Here is a 22,818-nt window from a genome sequence, read left to right on the forward strand (position 1 = left end):
CAGAATATCTGGAGGAAGTTCATCACCATGAATACATTGCCCAAGAACATATCGATATCGGATCTTCCTATCAGATTTCTATCAAAATATTTCCCCAAACTACAGATAAATAACAGACTCTACATAATATATCCCTTCTATTTAGCAGCAAAAAATCTTAAACCATTTGAGGTCCTGGTGTCCACATATAACATTCCTAATGAGGATCTTTATAAATACCAAATGATAAAGAGCTGCTTGGAAAAGCTCGACATCTGGAAGAAAAGGTGGCCTAAACAAATTACAGCTTTTTTTTAATCCAACCTCTCTAAACACTAAAGGCATCACTTTATTTTATGATCTATTACAAGATTCCCACAAAGAACCTAAAACAATACCCGTGACAGTAGGTGACAGAAGATCTGTGAAACTGGCAACACGTGCTTTGATCTGACAGGTTTCCTTGTGGATTAATAGACATCTGTGTTGTTTCTGATACTGGCCACACCTCTAACCTCCAGGTGTTGCTATTGTGATCATTTAACTTTATTTATTTATAGTTGCTTCTCCCACAATGCTGTGCGGTTTATAGCTTCAGTGGTATCTGTGGTCTGCTGATGTTTGGTTCTCGGCTGAGTTCCTGTTGCTGCCATAGCTCCTGGAAAGTTAAGTGTTTCCTTTCCCTTGTGCATTTTGTTTTGGTTTATCTGTGTGTTTTTCCCCTGCCCTTTGTTGTAGGCCTGAGGGAGACTCCTGGTCGTCCTTCCTTTATGGAGGAACAGGAAGTTTCAGTCCTGTCACTATCGCCAGGACTGTGACTAGGGATTTGACTAGGGGTGTCCTTCTTTCTCCCCTTGCTTTCAAACCTTGATCCTTGTTCCCTCTCCTTCTTCGTCCAGTGTGGTGTCTCCCTCCCACACACGGTCGTGACACACAATGGGAACATCATTTAGAATGTTCCTTTTCTTATCTAGATTGGAAGAATACATCTTTTCTCCTGAAATCCATTTCTAGAAGCACAGCTCATAGAGAAACAGCAATGAAGATTGCCTTAAACTGGCACATGTCTCCAGACAGACTCGCTAAGATGTTCCCCACATATTCCAATGTGTGCTGGAAAAGATGCAACAATGTGGGATCAATTTTCCATGTGTGGTGGGATTGTTCAGTGATTGGTAGATTTTGGTCTGACGAGTTTCATTTTATCGGGGAGGTTACAGGTGTGTTCCCCTCTCAAAACACCCCAATTAGCATTATGCTTCATTGGAATAGATACAATCCCAAAAAGTGCTTGCACACTTGTAGGTGACATTCTATTAGTTGCAAGGACAACAATTATTAAAAGATAGAAAGACCCCCCTCCTCCTTCAATGACCAAACTGATTCATATTTTACAATATAATCGCTCTGTGGAGGAAATGATCGCAATCAGACTAAACAGATATTAGGCATTTAAAGCCTTGTGGGACCTATGGGGGAAGCACACCCAAAAAAACTCTCCGACATAGCTAGATCTATTTTTATGGTAAGACTACAAAAGGAATGAGGATGATGAAAATAGAAGTGGTCTTAGTTTGGGGAAATCTCAGATATTTCCTCTGACTCTCGATCTTGGACTGTCAGAATTAGGTGATAAAGTTTTATTACTTAAATTTTTTTTATTTGTGTTTATCTTCTTATATGTCTCTATTTGGCAGTTTAAATATGTAATGTGATAATAATCATATGTTAATGGCAGAGTCTTTATTTTTATTACTGCTGTAACAAATGTGAAGCTGCTACATATTCGCTGGATGTAAAACTTTAATAAAGAAAATTGTGAATCTTTTTATTTCAATAAAAACTGATTTGACTAAGAAAATAAAGTAATTTTCAAAAACAAAAGAAAAGGAAAAAACATAGATCTTAAGCTGATTCGTTCAAATACTTACAGTACATTTTAATGCTGTATCCGTACAGCATTAAAATGTATTGGCTCCATTGGGCCAAAATTTGTTTCGTCCTAAGTCGCGCAAGACTTCAGTTAATTCCTACTGTATGCATATCTGCATATTGAATTATTTTTTTTTATAGAAATCCTAACTGGCCTTTGGTACCGAATTACCTGCCAGTACCAAAGCCCCATTCGGAATGCTATTTTAAATTGTTTTTCAATACATACTGTAGATATGCCTACAGTAGGAATTAACCAAAGTCTCAAGCGACTTCAGGCGAAACGAAATTTGGCTCCATGGTGACAATACATATAAATGCTATACGGATACAGCATTAAAATGTAAGTATATGAATTAATCAAATTTGTACCTGTGATCCGAAGGTCGATTTGCTCAGTGTCAGCAATGGGTGGGGTCTTGCAGAGAACGATAAGAAAGCAAAGCTATTAAATATTTTTTTTCTACACTGTATTTACTGAGGAAAATAAACTGTCAGATGAAATGCAGAATGGAAGAGTAAATTTCCCATTAAAGGGGTCTGTCTGACCCAGGAAGAAGTGCAGCGGCGTCTTAAAAACATTCAAATAGGCAAATCGCCGGAGCCAGATGGCATACACCCCTGTATCCTAAGAGTTAGCCAGACCCTTATTTCTGATATTTAAAGACTCTATATTGACAGGGAGTGTTCCACAGAATTGGCACTTAGCTTCGACTGGGAGAAAATGTGGGTAAGTAACTGGCTCAGTAATAGAGTACAAAGGGTGGTTATTGCACACATTCAGATTGGGACACTGTCACTAGTGGGGTACAACAGGGGAAAGTATTGGGACCTATTCTCTTCAATATATTAATTGATGATCTTGTAGAAGGCTTGCACAGTGAAATATCAATTTTTGCAGATGACACTAAACTGTGTAAAGTAATTAACACTGAAGAGGACAGTATACTACTACAGAGGGATCTGGATAGATTGGAGGCTTGGGCAGATAAGTGGCAGATGAGGTTTAACACTGACAAATGTAAGGCTATGCACATGGGAAGGAATAATGCAAGTCACCAGTACATTCTAAATGGTAAAACACTGGGTAACACTGACATGGAAAAGGACCTAGGAATTTTAGTGAACAGCAAACTAAGCTGTAGAAACTAATGTCAGGCAGCTGCTGCCAAGGCCAATAAGATAATGGGTTGCATCAGAAGGGGTATAGATGCCCGTAATGAGAGCATAGTCCTACCACTTTACAAATCACTAGTCAGACCACACAAGGAGTACTGTGTACAGTTCTGGGCTCCTGTGAACAAAGCAGACATAGCAGAGCTGGAGAGGGTTCAGAGGAGGGCAACTAAAGTAATAACTGGAATCGGGGGACTGCAGTACCCTGAAAGATTATCAAAATTAGAGTTATTCACATTAGAAAAAAGGCGACTGAGGGGAGATCTAATAACTATGTATAAATATATCAGGGGTCAGTACAGAGATCTATCCCATCATCTATTTATCCCCAGGACTATGACTGTGACGAGGGGACATCCTCTGCGTCTGGAGGAAAGAAGGTTTCTACACAAACATAGAAGAGGATTCTTTACGGTAAGAGCAGTGAGACTATGGAACTCTCTGCCTGAGGAGGTGGTGATGGTGAGTACAATAACGGAATTCAAGAGGGGCCTGGATGTATTTCTGGAGTGTAATAATATTACAGGCTATAGCTACTAGAGAGGGGTCAGTTGATCCAGGGAGTTATTCTGATTGTCCTGATTGGAGTCGGGAAGGAATTTTTTCCCCTAAAATGAGGAAAATTGGCTTCTATCCTCACAGTTTTCTTTTGCCTTCCTCTGGATCAACTTGCAGGATGACAGGCCGAACTGGATGGACAAATGTCTTTTTTCAGCCTTATGTACTATGTTACTATGTTAAAAACTAAAAAAAATATGGCTTTTCATCTATTTGGGCGTATTTGTGCTGAGAACTTTGCAACATTTTGCATTTTTACGCCACTTGCTCCAGTTTTGAAAAGTGTGGGCTAAAGGGGTTGTCTGGGTTCAGAGCTGAACCCGGACATACCCATAATTTCACCCAGGCAGCCCCCCTGATTTCAGCATCGGAGCAGTTCATGCTCCGATGCTCTCCTTTGACCTTTGCCCTGCAAGGGCTCTTTTACTTACAATCACACACTGCCGGGCAGAAGCGTGTTAAAAATAAAGGTCTGTAAATTTCCCCCAAATTTTTTTTACCTTTAATAAAATGAAAAAAGACAAACATTTATGTAAAAAGCTACTAAAAAGCAGCCATAGGTGTCACAAAAAAATAAAAAGGCTAAAGGGGTTGTCAGAGCTACAGTTATTGATGATGCCGCAGCGCAGAGGACCATACGGTGTGCCGAGTCTTCTGTCGGCAGGAGTGACAGGTGTCGGAGCCCCACCAATCTGATACTGATGACCAACCCTGAAGACAGATCATCAAAATCTGTAGCCCGGAGAACCAGGACGTGCAAACTGTTAGGTCATTTAGGGCCAAAACACTCTGGTCTTCGAAGGGTTACCAGATGTAGTATAACTTGCCACTGCCCCCAGTGGCGGCGGGTGGTAACTTCTGGGCGGAGCTTTTAGAAGGCAGGCAGAACTCTACAAACAACTGCTTGTAACTGCAGGTACAGACGCCTGTTGGCACAAGAGGTGATAACTAGGAAACAGATGGATCTTCCACATGTGAGGTAATCTTTACGTCGGAACGGCAGCCGGTTCCTAATTTGTGCTCAGACTTGTTGAACGTTATGAATAAGTAGAGTAAGGGACGAGCGCCCTGACTAAACATGGCGGCCGGCGACACGCACGATGACGTATTTCCTGTAGGCCGGAAGCAGGGGCAGTATAAATAGCTCGGCGGCGGGCGGGCTCAGTCTCTTTGAGTTCAGCCGCTGGTGTGTCCGCACGCTTCTGAGCGCCTGCTCCTGGCTCACCGCTGTTCGCTCGCACTGTACACGAATAAGTCGGTCAGGAAGGTGATCAGACATGGTGAGTGTGCGCTCCTGCCCCCGGGGGCCCGCGGAGTGCCGACTCTTTATCGGGGATGAAGTCCATGCTGGGACGACACAGCCACGCGCCCTGTTCTCCAGGTAGTCCCCCTGTGCTTGAAGATGTCTTCCAGGGGTGGCCGGTGCTTGCTGATCTGTCATACGGGTCCAGTCTAGCTCCAGCTCTGGGGTCTTGACTGTAGGGTTGTAACTATTAAAGGGCTTATACAATTTCAAGAACCCCCTTCCCCCTCCCAATGTGCTGGGCCCTTCACTGGTAATATACTTACCCCGCTCCCTGTGTTGCTTCTGGTCCCTGCATCGCTGCTGCTGTGTCTCCATGCACATGGATGAAAACATCTGGTGCGGTGGGGGGTAAGTAGCCAATGGCAGATGGGCATGAGCCTCCCTAATATCGTGTGGGATGCTTGTCCCAGTCTGCTGTTGGCTGCTCCCCCCCCCGCCCCGGCACTGGATGTTTTCATCCGTGTGCATGGAGATGCAGTGGCGGTGCGGGAACCAGGAGTGGCGCGGGGTAAAGTATGTTACTGGTGACAGGCATGGCAGATGTGTGTTTTTTTTTTTTTTTTCTTGAAATTGGATAACCCCATTAAAGGGATATTCCAGTAATCTGCAATTTTACCCCCTCCCCTGTCCACCAGATAGGAGAACCATTAGCCCTGTATCCTATAGTGCCCCAAAAATGAATGGAGTGACAGGTGGGGATGTGCACTACGGCTCCATTTATCTTTGGCATCTGCTGGAAACAGCTGTGGGGTCTCAGTGATGGAGACCCCTCAATCTGATAGTTGTCCCCTGCCCAATAGATGGGGAGATAGCTAGGCTTGAGCGAGTTGAGCTTAGGATCATATATTTGAAGTCGATTTGCTGTTTCCGTACAGCATTAAAATGTATTGGCTCTGTGGGACCAAATGTCTTGTGAAACTTCTGTGAATTATTACTTAATTCATAACTGCATATTTTGAAATATTTTAAAATAGGAATCTGAAGTGGGCTCTGGCTGATACCTCTGTGCCAAAGCCCACTTCCGTTTTTGGTTTTAGTGTTTTTCTTTACGCAGATATAAATAGTAATTCACCGAAGTTGTGAGTTCGTTCGAGACTACGCTTGTCTCCACGGAGCCAATACATTTTAATGCTGTATGGAAACAGCATTAACAGCAAGGTTATTGAATGAATTGACTTATGATCTATAATCCAAAGTTTGATCCGCTTAAACCTAGGGATTGCTGTGAATTACTGGAACACCCCTTTAAATAAATCCTTTTTCTATACTTGGGACTTATTTCTCCTTATACTTATCTGTCCTTTAGGCCTCACACCCGGGACTATTTTGTGGTCTGCAACATACAGAAGCTGTCTTTGTGACTTTTGATTTTTGTTGTCCCATTGACTTAAGTGGGTCTGGGGTTCACATTTTGTGGATGCGTATAGGACATGGTTTATTTTATTTTTTTGTTTGGGGTGGACATGAAAGTAAAAGTATACCAATGACTTCCATGTGTGTTCCGCCTCCATGTATGACCCCCACTGTGTGCAGTATTTGGGATCTACTGATAGAAATGGTGCAACACTTTAATCTGACATCAGGAGCCACTTCTGTCATGAATGTGTTGCAGTAAAATGCCCTGTGGGTACAGCTGTCCTGCTGGGCCTGCGGGCACTGCTGCCTAATCCTGTGGGCAGGGTGTTCTCAATCTGATCGTCTGTTCCCTCGGATAGTGACAGTTGAATAATGGGGCAATGGCTGCAGCTTCAGACGGAGTTCACATGCTGCTTCTAAATGCTATAGGCCCTGTAGGATCTTTAGTTACTTTATGGTTGTACTTTTTGTTGAGATCTTTTTATAGGGAAGCATTGAAGGTGCAGGTGTGGTGATGCGTGCTTCTGACTCGTGGGTAATACTGCAGTGCCCTAGCCCAGTGATGGGCAAACTGCGGCTCTCCAGCTGTTGCCAAACTACAACTTCCACCATGTCCTGCTGAAAGCTGTAGGCAGTCTTTGCATGCTGGGAGTTGTAGCTCTGCAACAGCTGGAGAGCCACAGTTTGCCTATCGCTGCCCTAGCCGAAATCTAAGCCCCAAGAAATGTTCCTGCACATCCCCGGTGCACAGTGGTGTGTACCACTGACAATGCCTCATACTTGTATCCTTTTGTTTCCAGGCATTTAAAGACGCAGGCAAAGCCCCTGTTGATCAGGAAGTGGCCATTCATCGTATCAGAATTACACTCACAAGTCGCAATGTAAAGTCCCTGGAGAAAGGTAAGTAGCTTGAAACTATGATCACCCTGGTAGCATTATGTGCAGTGTACCCCAAAATATAATAATCGCCACTTATCTATTGCTCTCAGCCTGCCTCTGTAAACAGAAAATTCATCCTTGCTTTCTTTGGCCCGCTGTGCTTCCTCCGCTGTGTCCATGTTCCGGCCTCTTAATCGGGCACTGCATGGTCACGTGCTTCTGCAGTCAGCAACTGGCTTCAGTGGTGACCAGCAGCAAATCACTACTGAAGCCAGTCATCGGCTGCAGCGAAGCAGGTTACCATGTGGCATTGGATGTGAGCACTGCAGTGACCGGAACTTGGTCCCAGTGGAGGACTGGAGTAGATACATGTGAATCTTCTGTTTATGGAGGAAGGCTGAGGGTATTGGGTAAAGTAATTGTTCCTTAAAAAACCCCTTAAGGGTCGATTCACACGTCTGCAAAATGGGTCCACATCTGTTCCACAATTTAGCAAAATGGGTGCAGACCTATTCATTTTTAATGGGGCTGCAAAGAGATGCGGATAGTACAGTGTGCTGTCTGCATCTGCACTTCCATTCCACAGCCCTGCAAAAAAAGAACATGTCCTATTGCCCACAGCTATGGACAAGAAAAGGCATTTCTATCAGTGCTGGCCATGTGCGGTCTGCAAAATGCATAACGCATATGGCTGGTGTCTGTGTTTTGCGGATCCGCAGTTTGCGTCCTCAAAACACTTGCAGATGTGTGAATGGGACCCTAAAGGGGTTGTCGGACACTGAAAGAAAAAATAAAAGCGCTCTGTCACTCTTGTCCCTGCCGGATTAGGCTTTCACATTAGTGTAAAGCTTGTCCAGCGGGGAACGGCCTGCCGGATCCGGTTTAACGCTTGCACATGTGTGCTGCTAGTGGTCTGGCCACAGCATGGCAAACATGCCTAGAGGCGACCGGACAAGCCCAACACTCGTGTGAAGGTTGCTGTATACAAGCATGTGACTACTGCTGACCAGTCAATGGTGACATCTGCATCAACAGCTTCCTCGTCGGTCAGTGTTAATTCGTGAATATGGCACATCACTGCTTGTGGTCTGGCGGGGACAAGGATTTTTTTTTTTTAATTCTGTCCAGCTGTTGGACAGCTCCTTTAAGATGCATCTGGTAGTGTGGCACATTACAGGCCTGGTGCATGGGATTTTCTGAACTGATATTGGCCTACTGTGTAGTATAGAAGCTTATGTTAGTGAGATCCCGTGTTTCTAAAGAAGTTCTGCCGTTTGTTTGCTCCAGAAACTAGTCTCAGGTCGGCAATGAGGATGATCTTTTTCAATGACTGACAGTGATTGATTTATACGCTATTCTGAGCTGACCTGTGATCAGACTGTCTGCATGTTTTAGGGCCATACATGCCAATGAGACTTCAGTCTGAGTAAAGTGTTATTTGCCTTTTTAGTCTGTGCTGACCTGATCCGTGGAGCTAAGGAGAAGAACCTGAAGGTGAAGGGCCCTGTACGCATGCCCACTAAGGTAAGAGGATGTTCAACCTACAAATGTGTATTACATTGAATATATGTACATATCAAGATGATTGACACGCCATAGACTTTCAGATATAGTAAGTACTCCTTAGTGCTTGAACTGGATTTTAATTGTGTGCATGGTCTACTTAATGTTTCCCAGTCACTCTTGCCCTCTACCAATCATGGGCTGGACACTTAAAGGAGACCTGTCACCGGGATTTTAAGTATAGAGCTGAGGACATGGGTTGCTAGATGGCCACTAGCACATCCGCAATACCCAGTCCCCATAGCTCTGTGTGCTTTTATAGTGTTAAAAAAAGATTTGATACATATGCAAATTAACCGGAGATGACTCGGAGCTTGAAAATGACTAGTCTCTGGTCACACAAGTAAGATATGACTTGTTAATTTGCATATGTATCAAGTCGTTTTTTTTTACACAATAAAAGCGCACAGCTATAGGGACTGGGTATTGTGAATGTGCTAGGGGCCATCTAGCAACCCATGTCCTCAGCTCTATACCCAAAATCCCGCTGACGGGTTCCCTTTAATCCATGTCCCCCAGTGCTGGCTATGACTGCTAGATATGCTAGTGATCTAGATCGGTGTGCTCCCAGACATTGTGAGCATGACATTCATTCAAAACATAAACTTTAGGACACATTCAGATTAGTGATATGACACTCGTCCTTGCTTTGGTCAAAACTCGGACATGGTTTATAAAAAGCTTGCTCATTTGGTGTCATGTCTGGTCTGTTTCTTCAGACCCATTCACTTGATTGAGTCTTGGTGGAAAATCAGAGGAGCATGCTGCAGTTTTTCTTTGCTTGTATGTGTCAGTGGTCTGCAGGAAGTCATCCGTGTGAATTGGCCAATTGACTCCTATGGGTCGGTGTTCTGTCCAGGTGCTGCGATAAATCGGCACGTAGATGGGATTGCCTGTCTTAGCTTGGTCACACAGCCTGCGGTTTTGCTTTCCCTTTGATGCCTTCTTGCACCTTAGTATCCCCCTCCTTTTCTTGGTTTGTGTTCATATGGTGGATATGCTGTTTGATTTGGAGGTGTTATGAATTTTGCCCTTTGCACGACAGAATTGGCAACCTTTCTCCCAAGTAACATGGTCTGGTTAGTTGGTGGAGGACATGTTCTGTCCTTTATGGAACAGGCATGCATATGTGGCTCATGGAGGTCATCAGTGCCTTCTGCATTTGTATATCTGTTCCGTCAAGATAGAACATGTCCTATACTTGTCTGCAAAATGCAGACCGGGAACCCATTGAAATGCAGCACGCACACGGACGGCATTTGTATTCTACATACTGCTAAATGCTTATGGTTATGTGTTAAACTAAGTCTAGTTTTATATTTAGTTACTAGTTGTTTAAAACTTTTTTTAATTTGTTTTTTTCAGACTCTGCGTATCACTACAAGAAAAACCCCTTGTGGTGAGGGATCCAAGACATGGGATCGCTTCCAGATGCGTATCCACAAGCGTCTAATTGATCTACACAGCCCATCGGAGATTGTGAAGCAGATCACTTCCATCAGTATTGAGCCTGGTGTAGAAGTTGAAGTCACCATTGCTGATGCATAAATGCCGCACTTCCTCAATAAAACATCTTGAATTAAGTGTTTTTGTGGGTTCTCTGGTCCAAGGGTAAAACGCATTGGAAGAGTTACTAAGCTTGTAGATGGTGTAAGCTTAGACAGGTGTCTAGACCTGCACCTGATGTATCTCAGTGTCTCACGCTGGGTGACAAATGTGGTGCAGGGACACTTAGAAGAAGCCGTCTCATCCACTTCAATAGGACGGCTTCTTGTAATTAAACCTCCTCACTGATGCAGTTTTGATGGCAAGCAGGTAAACAATGAAGGGAAGGCTGTTCTGGGGCGAGCACGACTTTCTCTTCAAACAGCTGATCAGCATGGGTGCTGGACCCCTGACTATCTGTTATTGATGACCTTTCTTGAAACCCCCCCCCTCCCCCAAGGCCTCACACAGGTAAATTCTGCACGGATGCAATGCGTTTGCACACATTGCACCTGCACTGAATCCAGACCCATTCACTTCGATGGGGCAGTTCAGATGAGTGGTGATTTTCATGCATCAATTGTGCATTGTGTGAAAATCGCAGCATGCTCTATATTTTTCATACAACGCAGGCCCAATAAAAATGAATGGGTCTGCATGAAAATCGCAAGGTGCATCTGCACTGGCTTTTTTTTTTTTTTACGCATGGTTGCTAGGAGATAATGGGGATGAGCAACCCTGGACCCATTAAAGTCTAATCACTAGTTTCCTTTATAACATGGTTATAATGGAAAATAATAGCATTCTTAATACAGAATGCTTAGTAAAATGTGGCTTGAAGGGTTAAAAAAACAAACATAACTCTCCTCATCCTCTTGTTCACGCAGCCAGCATGTTGTCTTTCAGGACCTGCACTGGTATCATTGTGCTCACCACATGGTGAGCGTGATTATGTCAAAGGTCCTGAAAGCGTATGCCAGCTGCATGAACAAGAGGATGAGGTGTTATATATTATTTTATAACCCCTCAGTCACATCTTGGTAAGCATTCTGTATTAAGAATGGCATTATTTTCCCTTATAACTATGTTAAGTGGGAAAAAAATAAAATTGAGTTTGGGTCTGGGTACCACGTTCAGTTTTTCTCACGTGCGGGCAAAACATTGCACTTGCGCAGAAAAAAAACTAAGCATTGGAACGCAATCGCGGTCAAAACTGACCAATTGCGAGCACCTACTAGTGTGGTTTTCCTGCAATTACACACAAAGCATCTGGAGCAAATCCGGGATGCCTGTGTGAATGAGGCCTAAGTGTTTAATTATATACTGGAGCTTAAATTGTAAGTTCAAACTCTGAACAATTGAGCCTAGAAGTGCTTCACTAGCATGCCCTTCAGAGCTTGGTACCACAGCCCATTAGTATAGTAAGCATCACGTAACGCTCATTACATTTTGAGGGATACCCCATTGGTCAATATTAATGGTTTCTGCTAATAGAGCTGTGAATTATGAGCTGATGTAAGTTGAGGCTGACTTCACCTTGTTCTCAGGCTCCATCAGTAGTCTTGGCATGTGTGATTCCTAACAAAATGTGGAAACCACATTAGATCTAGGCAGATCCCATTGTAAGTCCATATGTGCATATGAGTATCAGATTGGCTGAGATTCCTCGTGTAAATGGAGTGTGGTGCAAATGTCTGTGGACAGCACAAGTACTCATTGAGTTTAATGTTTTTTTTCACACATCAGTGGTTTTCCACTGACTAGGTTGGTGAAAAAAACTAAGATCACGGAGACTTGTGTGTTATGTGGACCGAACACGCCCATTGTCTATGGGCCCTGTGTCTGTCTGGTCTGCTTGTCACTTACCACTGACACCAGATGTTCTGGAAATTAATTTTCAAAAACAGACACTGCGGCTATCTTCACAGATGAAACATGTATAGATGTTCCATGGGAGATGTGAATGAGGCCTAACTGCAGTAATGGGGACATTGCTGCAAATATGCCAGACTGGTAGAAAACCGCATAACATCACGTACTGTCACAAACACCAGCAACAATGCTTTACAGCGCAAAAATAACTGAAGATTAGGCCCTATTCACACAACTGTATATTTGGTCCACGTCCTTTCTGCATTTTTTGTGGATCGGATGCGGACACATTCACTTCAGTGGGTGTGCTGGCCACATCCGTGTATCTGCTCCGTAGCTCCGCAAAACGGATAGAACGTCCTATTTTTCATCTTGCAGACAAGAATAGGCATTGTTACAAAGGGTCCACAAAAAATACAGATGCAGCATGGATCATCCATATTTTATGCGGAACCACATCCGGTCATGTAAATACACCATCAACATTCCATTCACCGTAATAGACCTCTATTAGCCTGAATGGGGCAAGGGATCAAAAGATCTCAGTTTTTAACCCTGTAAGGGGGTTAAAGGGGTTGTCCGGGATCAGAGCTGAACCCAGACATACCCATAATTTCACTCAGGCAGCCTCCCTGATCTTGGCATCCGAGTTCATGCTGGATGGCGCAGGGCATGGGTTCTTTTATTTACAATAACACACTGCCGGGCGGAGGCTTCTGCCCAGCAGTGTGTTTGGTGACGTCACCAGCTCTGATTGGCCTCTCCACCAGTGCCGGTGACATCACCGGGCCCACTGCTGGGCGGAAGCCTCCGCCTGGCAGCCCTAAGGAGAGCCATCACCGGAACTCCAGAAAATGTCTTTGCCCTGCACGATTCAGCGCAGGGCACGGGAGAGCGTCGGAGCATGAACTGCTCCAATGCTAACATCAGGGGGGCTGCCTGGGTGAAAATGGAGGCATGTCTGGGTTCAGCTCTGAACTCGGACAACCGCTTTAAATGTTCTCAAATCAAAAATAAAAAGTTTCAAATAAAAATATTAAGCTTAAATCACTCTCCCAATGTTATGTATAAAAAGAAACAATAAAAAATAGACATATTAGGTATCGCTGACTCTGAACTATTAAAATCTGAAAATCATTTTCATGTGCGGTGTACGGCGTAATGGAAAAATAAATAAAAACACACAATTGACCATTTTGTAGCCCCCCCCAATAAATTGAATAAGGACTCATGCACACAAAAAAAAATATTTGCAAGTCGGATGTGGACCCATTCACTTCAATGGGGCCGCAGAAGATGCGTACTGCACACCGCGCGCTGTCCGCATCCGTATGTCCATTCCATGACACTCTTGCTCACATTACAGACAAGGATAGGACTGTTCTGTTATTGCCCGGACGTTACATTCTGTAAAATGCATATGGCCGCCGGTATCCGTGTTTTGCGGATCTGCAATTTAAATGAGCCCTAACTGATCAGAAAAATCATACAAACCACAAAAATGGTACCAATAAAAACTATAGTTCATTCCATTAAAAAAATAAGCCCTAATAACAGCTCCGTGGATGGAAATGTTAGCAAGTTATGGCTGTCAGAAAATGGCAACGCTAAGAAATTTTTGATTTTTTTTAAAAAGGTTTTTCTTTTTTTTTAAAAAAGATGTAAAACTAACAAAAAAAACCTCTACAAATCTGCTTTCACTATAATCGAATTGAGCCACAGAATGAGGATGTCATAATTTTTAGCGCACAGTGAACACTGTAATGTCAAAACCCAAAAAAACTTGGCGGAAATGTATATATTTTTTCCAATTTCTCCCCACAAAGTCCCCCCCCCCATTTTCCAATGTAAAAAAATTTTAATACAGCATCTCCAAATCACACTGCCTAAGGGCTCTTTCACACTTGCGTTGTCCGGATCCGTTGTGTACTCCATTTGTCGGAATTACACGCCGGATCCGGAAAAACGCAAGTGAACTGAAAGCATTTGAAGACGGATCAGTCTTCAAAATGCCTTCAGTGTTACTATGGCAGCCAGGACACTATTAAGGTCCTGGTTGCCATAGTAGGAGCTGGGGAGCGGTATACTTAGTCCGTGCGGCTCCCGGGGCGCTCCAGAATGACGTCAGAGCACCCCATGCGCATGGATGTAGTGATCCATGCGATCACGTCATCCATGCGCGTGGAGCGCCATGATGTCACTCTGAAGCGCCCCAGGAGCCGCACGGACGATAAGTAAACTGCTCCCCCGCTCCCCACTACACTTTACCATGGCAAACAGGATTTTAGCGTCCTGGTAGCCATGGTAACCATTCAGAAAAAGCTAAACGTCAGATCCAGTAATGCGCCGAAACGACGTTTAGCTTAAGGCTGGATTAATGCCTTCAATGGGCATTAATTCCGGATCCGGCCTTGTGGCAAGTGTTCAGGATTTTTGGCCGCAGCAAAAAGCGCAGCATGCTGCAGTATTTTCTCCGGCCAAAAAAACGTTCCGGTCCTGAACTGAAGACATCCTGATGCATCCTGAACTGATTTCACTCCATTCAGAATGCATTAGGATAAAACTGATCAGGATTCTTCCGGCATAAGCCCCGACGACGGAACTCTATGCCGGAAAAGAACAATGCAAGTGTGAAAGAGCCCTAAGAGTAAATCTGTCTTCATTCTCTATAGCAACCAATCAGATCTCAGCTTTCTTTTTTTCCCGAGCCCTATAGGAGCTGAGATGTGATTGGTTGCTATGGACAACTAAGACAGATTTACTCTTATGCAGTGTGATTTGGAGATATTGGAGGCGGGATACTTTTTCGTGGGCCACCCTGTGTATGTATATATATATATTTATAATTGTAAATATAACATAAACAGGATAAATTAAATTGCCTCATTAAAAAAATACAACTTGTCCTGCAAAAAATAAGACCTTATATGGCTATGTGAACGGAACACAAAAATGACGTGGGGAGGAAAAAATGAAACCGCAATACTGAAAATAGGCTTCGTCTTGAAGGGGTTAAAGGGCCTTAGGGTGAGCTGACAAGTGGGGCGGCTGCAGCTCTGATAGGGTTAAAATGTGTGATTTTACTAAATGCCGGGTGGTTTTGGGGGTGAAACAACTGTTTTCAGCAACATCACGTGGCCATGCGATAATGCGGCGCCCGCGTCATCGCTGTCTCTGGGGAAAGTGTGATCTGTGATTGATGGCGCTAGCTTTTGTGGGGGACATCTGGGGGCCCCCTATGGGAGGGGGGGATACAAGCATTGCAGCCATTTTTTATTATAATGGTCAAAGCTCCCAACAGGAGGGTCCAGATACTAATGTGCCACAGACTGAGCAGGTGGGGGGCAAACTAACACTTCTGGTGACGTAATAGACCCTTCTCCTCCACTGTGGGCGGGGCAGATACCAGACGGCGCATTTTCATAGGCAGAAGCATAATCCAATAGGAGCGCTAGTTACCGCGGAAATGGCGGGAAACATGAAGCTGCGGGTGACGTAGTTGCTCAGCGCGCGGGGTTATTGCCGCCCGCCTTACGTTTTGGCGGGTTTTATAGCGCTGGTTGTGTTGTGTCTCTTGTGTGCTGACAGGCGAGACCCCCAGGTTTGCACTGCCCGTTTTTGGTGTTAAACGCTGTAATCTTCTATCGGTTGTGGGGTAAATGTGAACAGTGTCCCACCGGTCATGTCACTCACAGGATGACTATCTTGTCAGGTGCCCTGAGCCGGTTCCTGTGGGGTTTCATCCCACTAAGGCCTGGTGCGCACCACCTTAGTTTTGGTTCGAGCTGCATTTTTGGCTGATTGCACCCAGTACTATTCATACGTTTCTGTGGGTCTGCAACACAAGAAACACGTCATCCATGTGCTGTCTGCACCTGTGGCCGTTCTGCAGATAATAGGTGTGGTTGTTCTGTGACCAGAATAGATGTTTTCACAGATGGCCTGAGGTGTCTGCTCCTGTGCGTGAGGCCTGGTGGTTAGCATTAGTTTCACGCCCCCTATCGCCTGCACGAGACTGAGTAATACATGGGATGGTTGCCCTGTGGCCACATGGACAGCCCCTCAGTGAGGTCCCTAATACCTTTGTCCGTCCTGCACCACTTTTCCTCCCATTATATATGGTGGTGCACAGGTTTTTTTATAGATATAATTTCCGTCATACATTCTGAGAACTAATTAGAAATGTATGTCTTTATTTTTGAGGTATTCTCCCCTAGACACACGGCTTAGAGGTCAGGCCTCATGAAGGCCCTGTTCCGCCACACATCGGGGAGAGTTATAAAAGTGGTGTAAAGCAGAACTGGCTTAGTTACCCATAGCAACCAATCACATTCCACTTTTTTTTTTTTTTTAAAGATCCTTTTGAAAATGAAAGGTGGAATCTGATTGCTATGGGCAACTAAGCCAGTTCTACTTTATACCAGTTTTGATAAATCCTACCGGATTTATCTAATGCATGAGTGTGGAAACTGCAGATAACTCCCAATATTCTGGTTTGATGTGACTAAAGATTATAATCGTGTCACCTCAATATGCTGCCTACAATACTGTAAGGCCAAATGCACACGGCCGTGAGCGGTCCGTGTAGCCACGGGCTGGATTCCTGCTCAGAGCAGGAGCGCACGGCGTCATTGGTTGCTATGACGCCGTGCGCTTCCTGCTGCCGCCGCAGTACAGTAGTACTACAGTACTACTATATTAGGCCGTGTGTATTCGGCCTAATATAGCGCAGACTGCATCAGGTTCAGAGCTGGACATACCCTTATTTTCACCCAGGCAGCCTCCCTTTATCATAACACACTGCCGGGTGGAAGCTTCCTCCCGGCATTGTGGTCTGTGTTGTCACCGGCTATGATGGGCAGGTGTGAAAATGGAGGTATGTCCGGGTTCAGCTCTGAACCCGGACAACTCCTTTTAAATGGCATCTGTCAGCAGATTTGTCCCTATGACACTGGCTGCCCTGTTACATGTGCACTTGGCAGCCGAAGGCATCTTTGTTGGTCCCATGTTCTTAGGTGCCCACATTACTGAGAAATTGATGTTTTAATATATACAAAGGAGTCTCTAGGAGCAACAGGGGCGTTAATAGTGCCTAAGAGCTCAGACACACAAATGTGTCTTCTTTCTATGTCCGTTCAGTAAAAAAAGAGAGCATGTCTTCTTATTGTCTGCATTAGGCCTCTTTCACACTTGCGTTGTCCGGATCCGGCGTGTACTCCACTTGCCGGAATTACACGCCGGATCCGGAAAAACGCAAGTGTACTGAAAGCATTTGAAGACGGATCCGTCTTCAAAATGCTTTCAGTGTTACTATGGCAGCCAGGACGCTATTAAAGTCCTGGTTGCCATAGTAGTAGTGGGGAGCGGCATACTTACCATCCGTGCGGCTCCCGGGGCGCTCCAGAATGACGTCAGAGCGCCCCAGGCGCATGGATGACGTGTACATGCGATCACGTGATCCATGCGCTTGGGGCGCCCTGACGTCACTCTGGAGCGCCCCGGGAGCCGCACGGATGGTAAGTATGCTGCTCCCCGCTCCCCACTACACTTTACCATGGCTGCCAGGACTTTAGCGTCCCGGCAGCCATGGTAACCATTGAGAAAAAGCTAAACGTCGCATCCGGCAATGCGCCGAAACGACGTTTAGCTTAAGGCCGGATCCGGATCAATGCCTCTCAATGGGCATTCATTCCGGATCCGGCCTTGCGGCATGTGTTCCGGATTTTTGGCCGGAGCAAAAAGCGCAGCATGCTGCGCTATTTGCTGCAGCCAAAAAACGTTCCGTTCCGGAACTGAAGACATTCTGATGCATCCTGAAGGACGGACTGTCCATTCAGAATGCATTAGGAAAATCCTGATCAGTATTCTTCCGGCATAGAGCCCCGACGACGGAACTCTATGCCGGAAGACTATAACGCAGGTGTGAAAGAGCCCTTAGGCTACTTTCACACTAGCGTTCGGGTGTCCGCTTGTGAGCTCCGTTTGAAGGGGCTCACAAGCGGCCCCGACCGCATGCGTCCAGCCCTAATGCATTCTGAGTGGACGCGGATCCGCTCAGAATGCATCAGTCTGGCAGCGCGGAGGCAAGCGGATCCGTTTCACTTTTTTGGCAGATTTTCCATTTGAATCAATTTTTTCCAGTTACAAAGCAAGGGTTAACAGCCAAACAGACTGCCCGATCCCCTGAAGACGCCATGGATATGGCGAAACATGTCGGGGGGCAGTAATTAAATTTTAGACTCTAGGGCATCCAGCAATAATGTCAAAGCGTCTGACTAATAAGGTGACAGCCTAGAAAGGCACACTGCTGGCACAAGTACTATAGGCTAGCAGAGCTAGCTGCAAACAGCGTGATCACAGACAGTTAGTACAGGGGACAGGCTGTCATTAATAGACAGCCACTAAGGCAGCAAAATATTAGCAATAGCGCCACTAGCAGATAATAGTGTGATTAGCAGCAGCACTATAAGATAAGTTACGGCACCCAGACTCTCTTGTGAGACCAACAAGTCAAAGGCAGTGAATGTTGCAATATATAAGGCCATAGTTATCAGCCTAAAACATACAGTAGCAAACAGTTGATTCATTAAGTAACCAACTGCTTGAGCAAATAAACATCAGTCTCCACTGCCCACACTTCACAGAGAAAGGATACATATTAAGTATCCACACAACTAACAGCATGAACAACTAATGGTTAACCATATAATAGTGACTGCCACCCATTCACTACCACTGCATCAATAGTGCCAAACAAGAATTAAAAATAAAAGAAGCACACATATGGATGTCCAGAGATAGTTTTAATATAGTAGGTTAGATAAAAACTGTTTATCATTTATTATTAATAAACTAAATAAAAGCTAAATGTTAAACCAATAAAAATATAAATGCACCTGTCAATATCAGGCAACCAGTAGTCTATGACTAAATGTATATATAACAGCCAAACAAAACTCAATATTTATGGCCCTGATTCTGTAGTTTACAGAAACACCCCATATGTGGTCGTAAACTGCTGTACGGGCACACGACAGGGCGCAGAAGGAAAGGAATGCCATGCGGTTTTTGGAAGGCAGATTTTCCTTTACTGTTTTTTTGACACCATGTCCAATTTGAAGCCCCCTGATGCACCCCTAGAGTAGAAACTCCAAAAAAGTGACCCCATTTTGGAAACTACAGGAGAAGGTGGCAGTTTTGTTGGTACTATCTTAGGGTACATATGATTTTTGGTTGCTCTATATTACACTTTTTGTGAGGCAAGGTAACAAGAAATAGCTGTCTTGGCACCATTTTAATTTTTATTTGCAAGATTTATCTGACATGTTAAGGCTACTTTCACACTAGCGTTCGGGTGTCCGCTTGTGAGTTCCGTTTGAAGGGGCTCACAAGCGGCCCCGAACGCATCCGTCCAGCACTAATGCATTCTGAGTGGACGCGGATCCGCTCAGAATGCATCAGTCTGGCAGTGTTCAGCCTCCGCTCAGCAGGCGGACACCTGAACGCTGCTTGCAGCGTTCGGGTGTCCGCCTGGCCGTGCGGAGGCAAGCGGATCCGTCCAGACTTACAATGTAAGTCAATGGGGACGGATCCGTTTGAATATGACACACTATGGCTCAATTTTCAAACAGATCTGTCCCCCATTGACTTTCAATGTAAAGTCTGGACGGATCCGTCTGAGGCTACTTTGAGACTTAGAAATTTTTTAACAATATAATGCCGACGGATCCGTTCTGAACAGATCCGTCGTCTGCATTATATGAGCGGATCCGCTCTAAACGCAAGTGTGAAAGTAGCCTTACAGACAAGGATAGGACTGTTCTATCAGGGGCCAGCTGTCCCGTTACGCAAAATATGGATGGCGTCTGTGTGCATTCCGTATTTTTTATAGACCGCAAAATATATAGTCGTGTGTATGAGCCCTAACATGGCAGATTCCTGTGCTGCATCCATGGGGGAACACTTCCCTCATCTCATCATTCGTGTATCTATTAGTATCTGGTGAGGAGGATCACTTCCCTCATTAATACAATTGAGGTAGCACAATATAATGCTGCGATCAGGTGACATTTTATTTGGCAGTACCGCTGTAACTTTGCCATATGGTCACAGTGAATGAATGTTAACTTTGCATTTTTGTGACCTTTTTCTCGTGCGTGGCATTGGGGGACACAGCACCATGGGTATATGCCCAGCTGCCACTAGGAGGCTGACACTAGAAACAAAAAAGTGTTGGCTCCACCCAGGTGGGCTATACCCCTCTGCTAGAGCCAGAATAACTCAGTCTAGTTCTAGTGTCCGTAGGAGGCAGACATGACCTGCTAGCAGGTCTTTCTGCTAATTTTATTTTTTCTTTATTTTATTTTTTTTCCTTTTTTTCTCTACAGGTGGCAGGGGTGGCTCCATCGTGTTCCACCTTAGTTGCCCCCCTGCGGGCGCGTACTCGGGTACCTTGCAGCCACCCAGTCCCCAACGTGACCTGCTTCTGCAGTGGATTCCGGCGGACCCACGGCTTCAGTGTTGAGTCCGCCGAGGGGGTGGTCATGCTGCGCCTGAAATAATCGGAAGGTGAGTATGGCTTACTCCCCCCCCCCCCAGCCCCCCCAGCCTGTGGCCCTTCCTTTATTCTCATCCTTCTGGAGCTTTTTTAATGGGGTCTGCTCCTTTAAGACGGCCGTTTTCGGCTTTCCCCTCTCCCTACCTCAGGTGACTGTGTCCCCTCCTCCTCTGCCTGTCCGCGGCGCTGTCATTTGCTTTCGCCGGCGCTGGGGGGCAGGGGTGCCGCGCTCTCTCTCTCTCTCTCTTCGTCCGGCAGCGCTTGGATATCACTAAAGGCCCCGGCTTTTGCTTTGGCCTAGGCCGCGGTCACGTGGGCGGGCTCCGTCTCCGCCTCCTGGGCTTCCCGGGCTTCCTCTCTTGCTCCCTCCCCTTGTGGGCGTTCCTCTGGGAGGTTCCTTTTTTCCGCCCAATCCAGCGCCAGCGCGGGCTGCTGGGGGGGCGTTTCTTCTTCCGAACGGCTTCTCAGTGCCTGAGCTCTGACCTGAGCGGTGTTCGCGTGCGTCGCCATCTTCTCTCTGCACCCGGATCCTCCTGCGATCGGTTCCTGGGACACAGCACCATTGGTAGTGGTAGGCAGCCTCTGGCTGACTTCTTTCTTTCCAGGTTCCACCATCCGCCCTCATGTCTTCCTCTGGTCAGGCCCCCACTCCCCCCGCCGCCATTTCCACTCATTACGCCTGCTCTGTGTGTAATAGGAAGTTCCCATGCGGCCAACCTACGTCCCTCTGTGTGCAGTGCCTCGCCCCCGGGCCCGCCCAGTCCGCTCCTGCGGCCCCTACCTTGTCGGTTCTCCCGGAATGGGCTGCTACCCTGTCCCAGGCCATAGGTAGCCTTGCTAGCCTTTCCCAATCCCTGGCGCAGTCCCTGGACAGTCTCCCTGCCCAGATTGCGGCTGCCTCTGGCAGGGCCCCTACCGCTGGTGATGCTCCTGGCGACAGTTCCCATCCTCGCTCCGGCACTCGGTCCCGCAAGCGACCACGTACGGTCTCGGCTGGGTCCCACTCCTCCTCAGCTACCCCGGATCGCTCTCCGGTTAGGTCTGAGTCCGGTGAGATTTCTTCTTCAGCCGCTTCCGCCGCTCCTGGGGACTCCTCCGCTTCAGATTCTGAATCTGAGCGGTGTTCGGCGATGTCGGCAGCCGTGCAGGATCTCATCAGGGCCGTTCGGGACGCGCTCCATGTACAGGACGTTCCTTCGTCCTCCTCCCTGGAGGCAGTGTCCTTCTGCCGTTCTAAGCGGTCCACGGTGGGTTTTCCCCAATCACGAGGATCTGGACGCGCTCCTTGCCAAGGAGTGGCGTCACCCTGACCGGCGCCTTCATCTCACCAAGGCTTCTGATGTCCCTTATCCCTTCTCAGAGGATTCGGTCAATCTCTGGACGATTCCCCCTCTGGTGGATCCTCAGGTCGCTCGTCTGGCGAAAGCTACTACGCTTCCCCTGGCTGATGCGGCTTCCTTGTCGGATCCCGCTGATAAACGGGTCGACTCCTTGGCCAAGTCTGTTTTCATCGCAGCGGGCGCCGCCATCCGCCCTGCGTTTGCCGCCTCCTGGGTCGCCAAGGCATGCGCTATCTGGGCAAAGCAACTTCTCCGTGCCTTGCCTGCTGACTCTGACCAGGGGGACTTGGCAGTGCTTGCCTCCCAGATCTATCAGGCTTCCAAGTTTCTTTGTGACGCCTCTATGGAATCTGCTCGCCGCTCTGGGCGTGCGGCCGCCAACTCTGTAGCTATCCGCCGCACCATCTGGCTTCGTTCCTGGGCGGCGGACTCCGCCTCCAAGAAGGCTCTTATCTCTCTTCCCTTTCTCGGTGGAAAGCTTTTTGGGAAACGCTTGGAGGAGCTCATCTCCGAGGCCACTGGAGGTAAGAGTTCTCTTCTTCCTCAGAATCAGCCTTGCCGCCGTCGTTTCCCCGGGTCGTCCTCCCGGACGCGGTCCTTTCGGGCCCCTCCTGCCCGATCTGACAAAAAGCCTTCCAGGCCTTCCTTTAAGTCCAGGCCCTCTTGGCACGCCAAGCCCAAACCCGCTCGTCCCCAGTCCACTAAGCCTCCTTCCGCATGACTCGATCCCCGTCATGGTGGGAGGGCGCCTGCTCGTCTTTCGGGATGTTTGGCGGGCAAACGTAGAAGACGCTTGGGTTCTCGAGGTGGTCTCT

The 22,818-nt window shown here is 46.5% G+C and overlaps 2 protein-coding genes and 1 non-coding gene across 3 annotated transcripts in view; all 3 read left to right on the forward strand.

Moving 5' to 3' along the window:
* Positions 1-4,780: 4,780 nt before the first annotated feature.
* Positions 4,781-10,332, forward strand: RPS20 (ribosomal protein S20). The gene is made up of 4 exons (XM_044293606.1): positions 4,781-4,925; positions 7,108-7,207; positions 8,637-8,710; positions 10,115-10,332. Exons 1-4 carry the CDS (start codon positions 4,923-4,925, stop codon positions 10,295-10,297), a joined length of 360 nt encoding a protein of 119 aa, XP_044149541.1. The 5' UTR covers positions 4,781-4,922; the 3' UTR covers positions 10,298-10,332.
* On the forward strand, positions 8,489-8,554 carry LOC122939721. The gene has a single exon (XR_006390158.1). It is a non-coding gene; the product is annotated as a small nucleolar RNA U54 (small nucleolar RNA).
* A 5,303-nt stretch (positions 10,333-15,635) lies between the features above and the next one.
* Positions 15,636-22,818, forward strand: part of LOC122938219 (kinesin-like protein KIF20A) — a 117,222-nt gene continuing 110,039 nt past the window's right edge. Inside the window, exon 1 of the mRNA XM_044293591.1 lies at positions 15,636-15,707. The gene's annotated coding sequence lies outside the window, so the exon portion shown is untranslated. The remainder of the gene's footprint in view (positions 15,708-22,818) is intronic.

Source organism: Bufo gargarizans, chromosome 5, assembly GCF_014858855.1.
Source record: "Bufo gargarizans isolate SCDJY-AF-19 chromosome 5, ASM1485885v1, whole genome shotgun sequence".
Classification (NCBI taxonomy): domain Eukaryota; kingdom Metazoa; phylum Chordata; class Amphibia; order Anura; family Bufonidae; genus Bufo; species Bufo gargarizans.

Bases quoted from the DNA above. Each gene is read 5' to 3' on its own strand.
- RPS20 (XM_044293606.1), top strand. The intron at 7,208-8,636 runs GTAAGTAGCTTG...TTGCCTTTTTAG, and splicing joins TGTAAAGTCCCTGGAGAAAG to TCTGTGCTGACCTGATCCGT. The intron at 8,711-10,114 runs GTAAGAGGATGT...TGTTTTTTTCAG, and splicing joins CTGTACGCATGCCCACTAAG to ACTCTGCGTATCACTACAAG.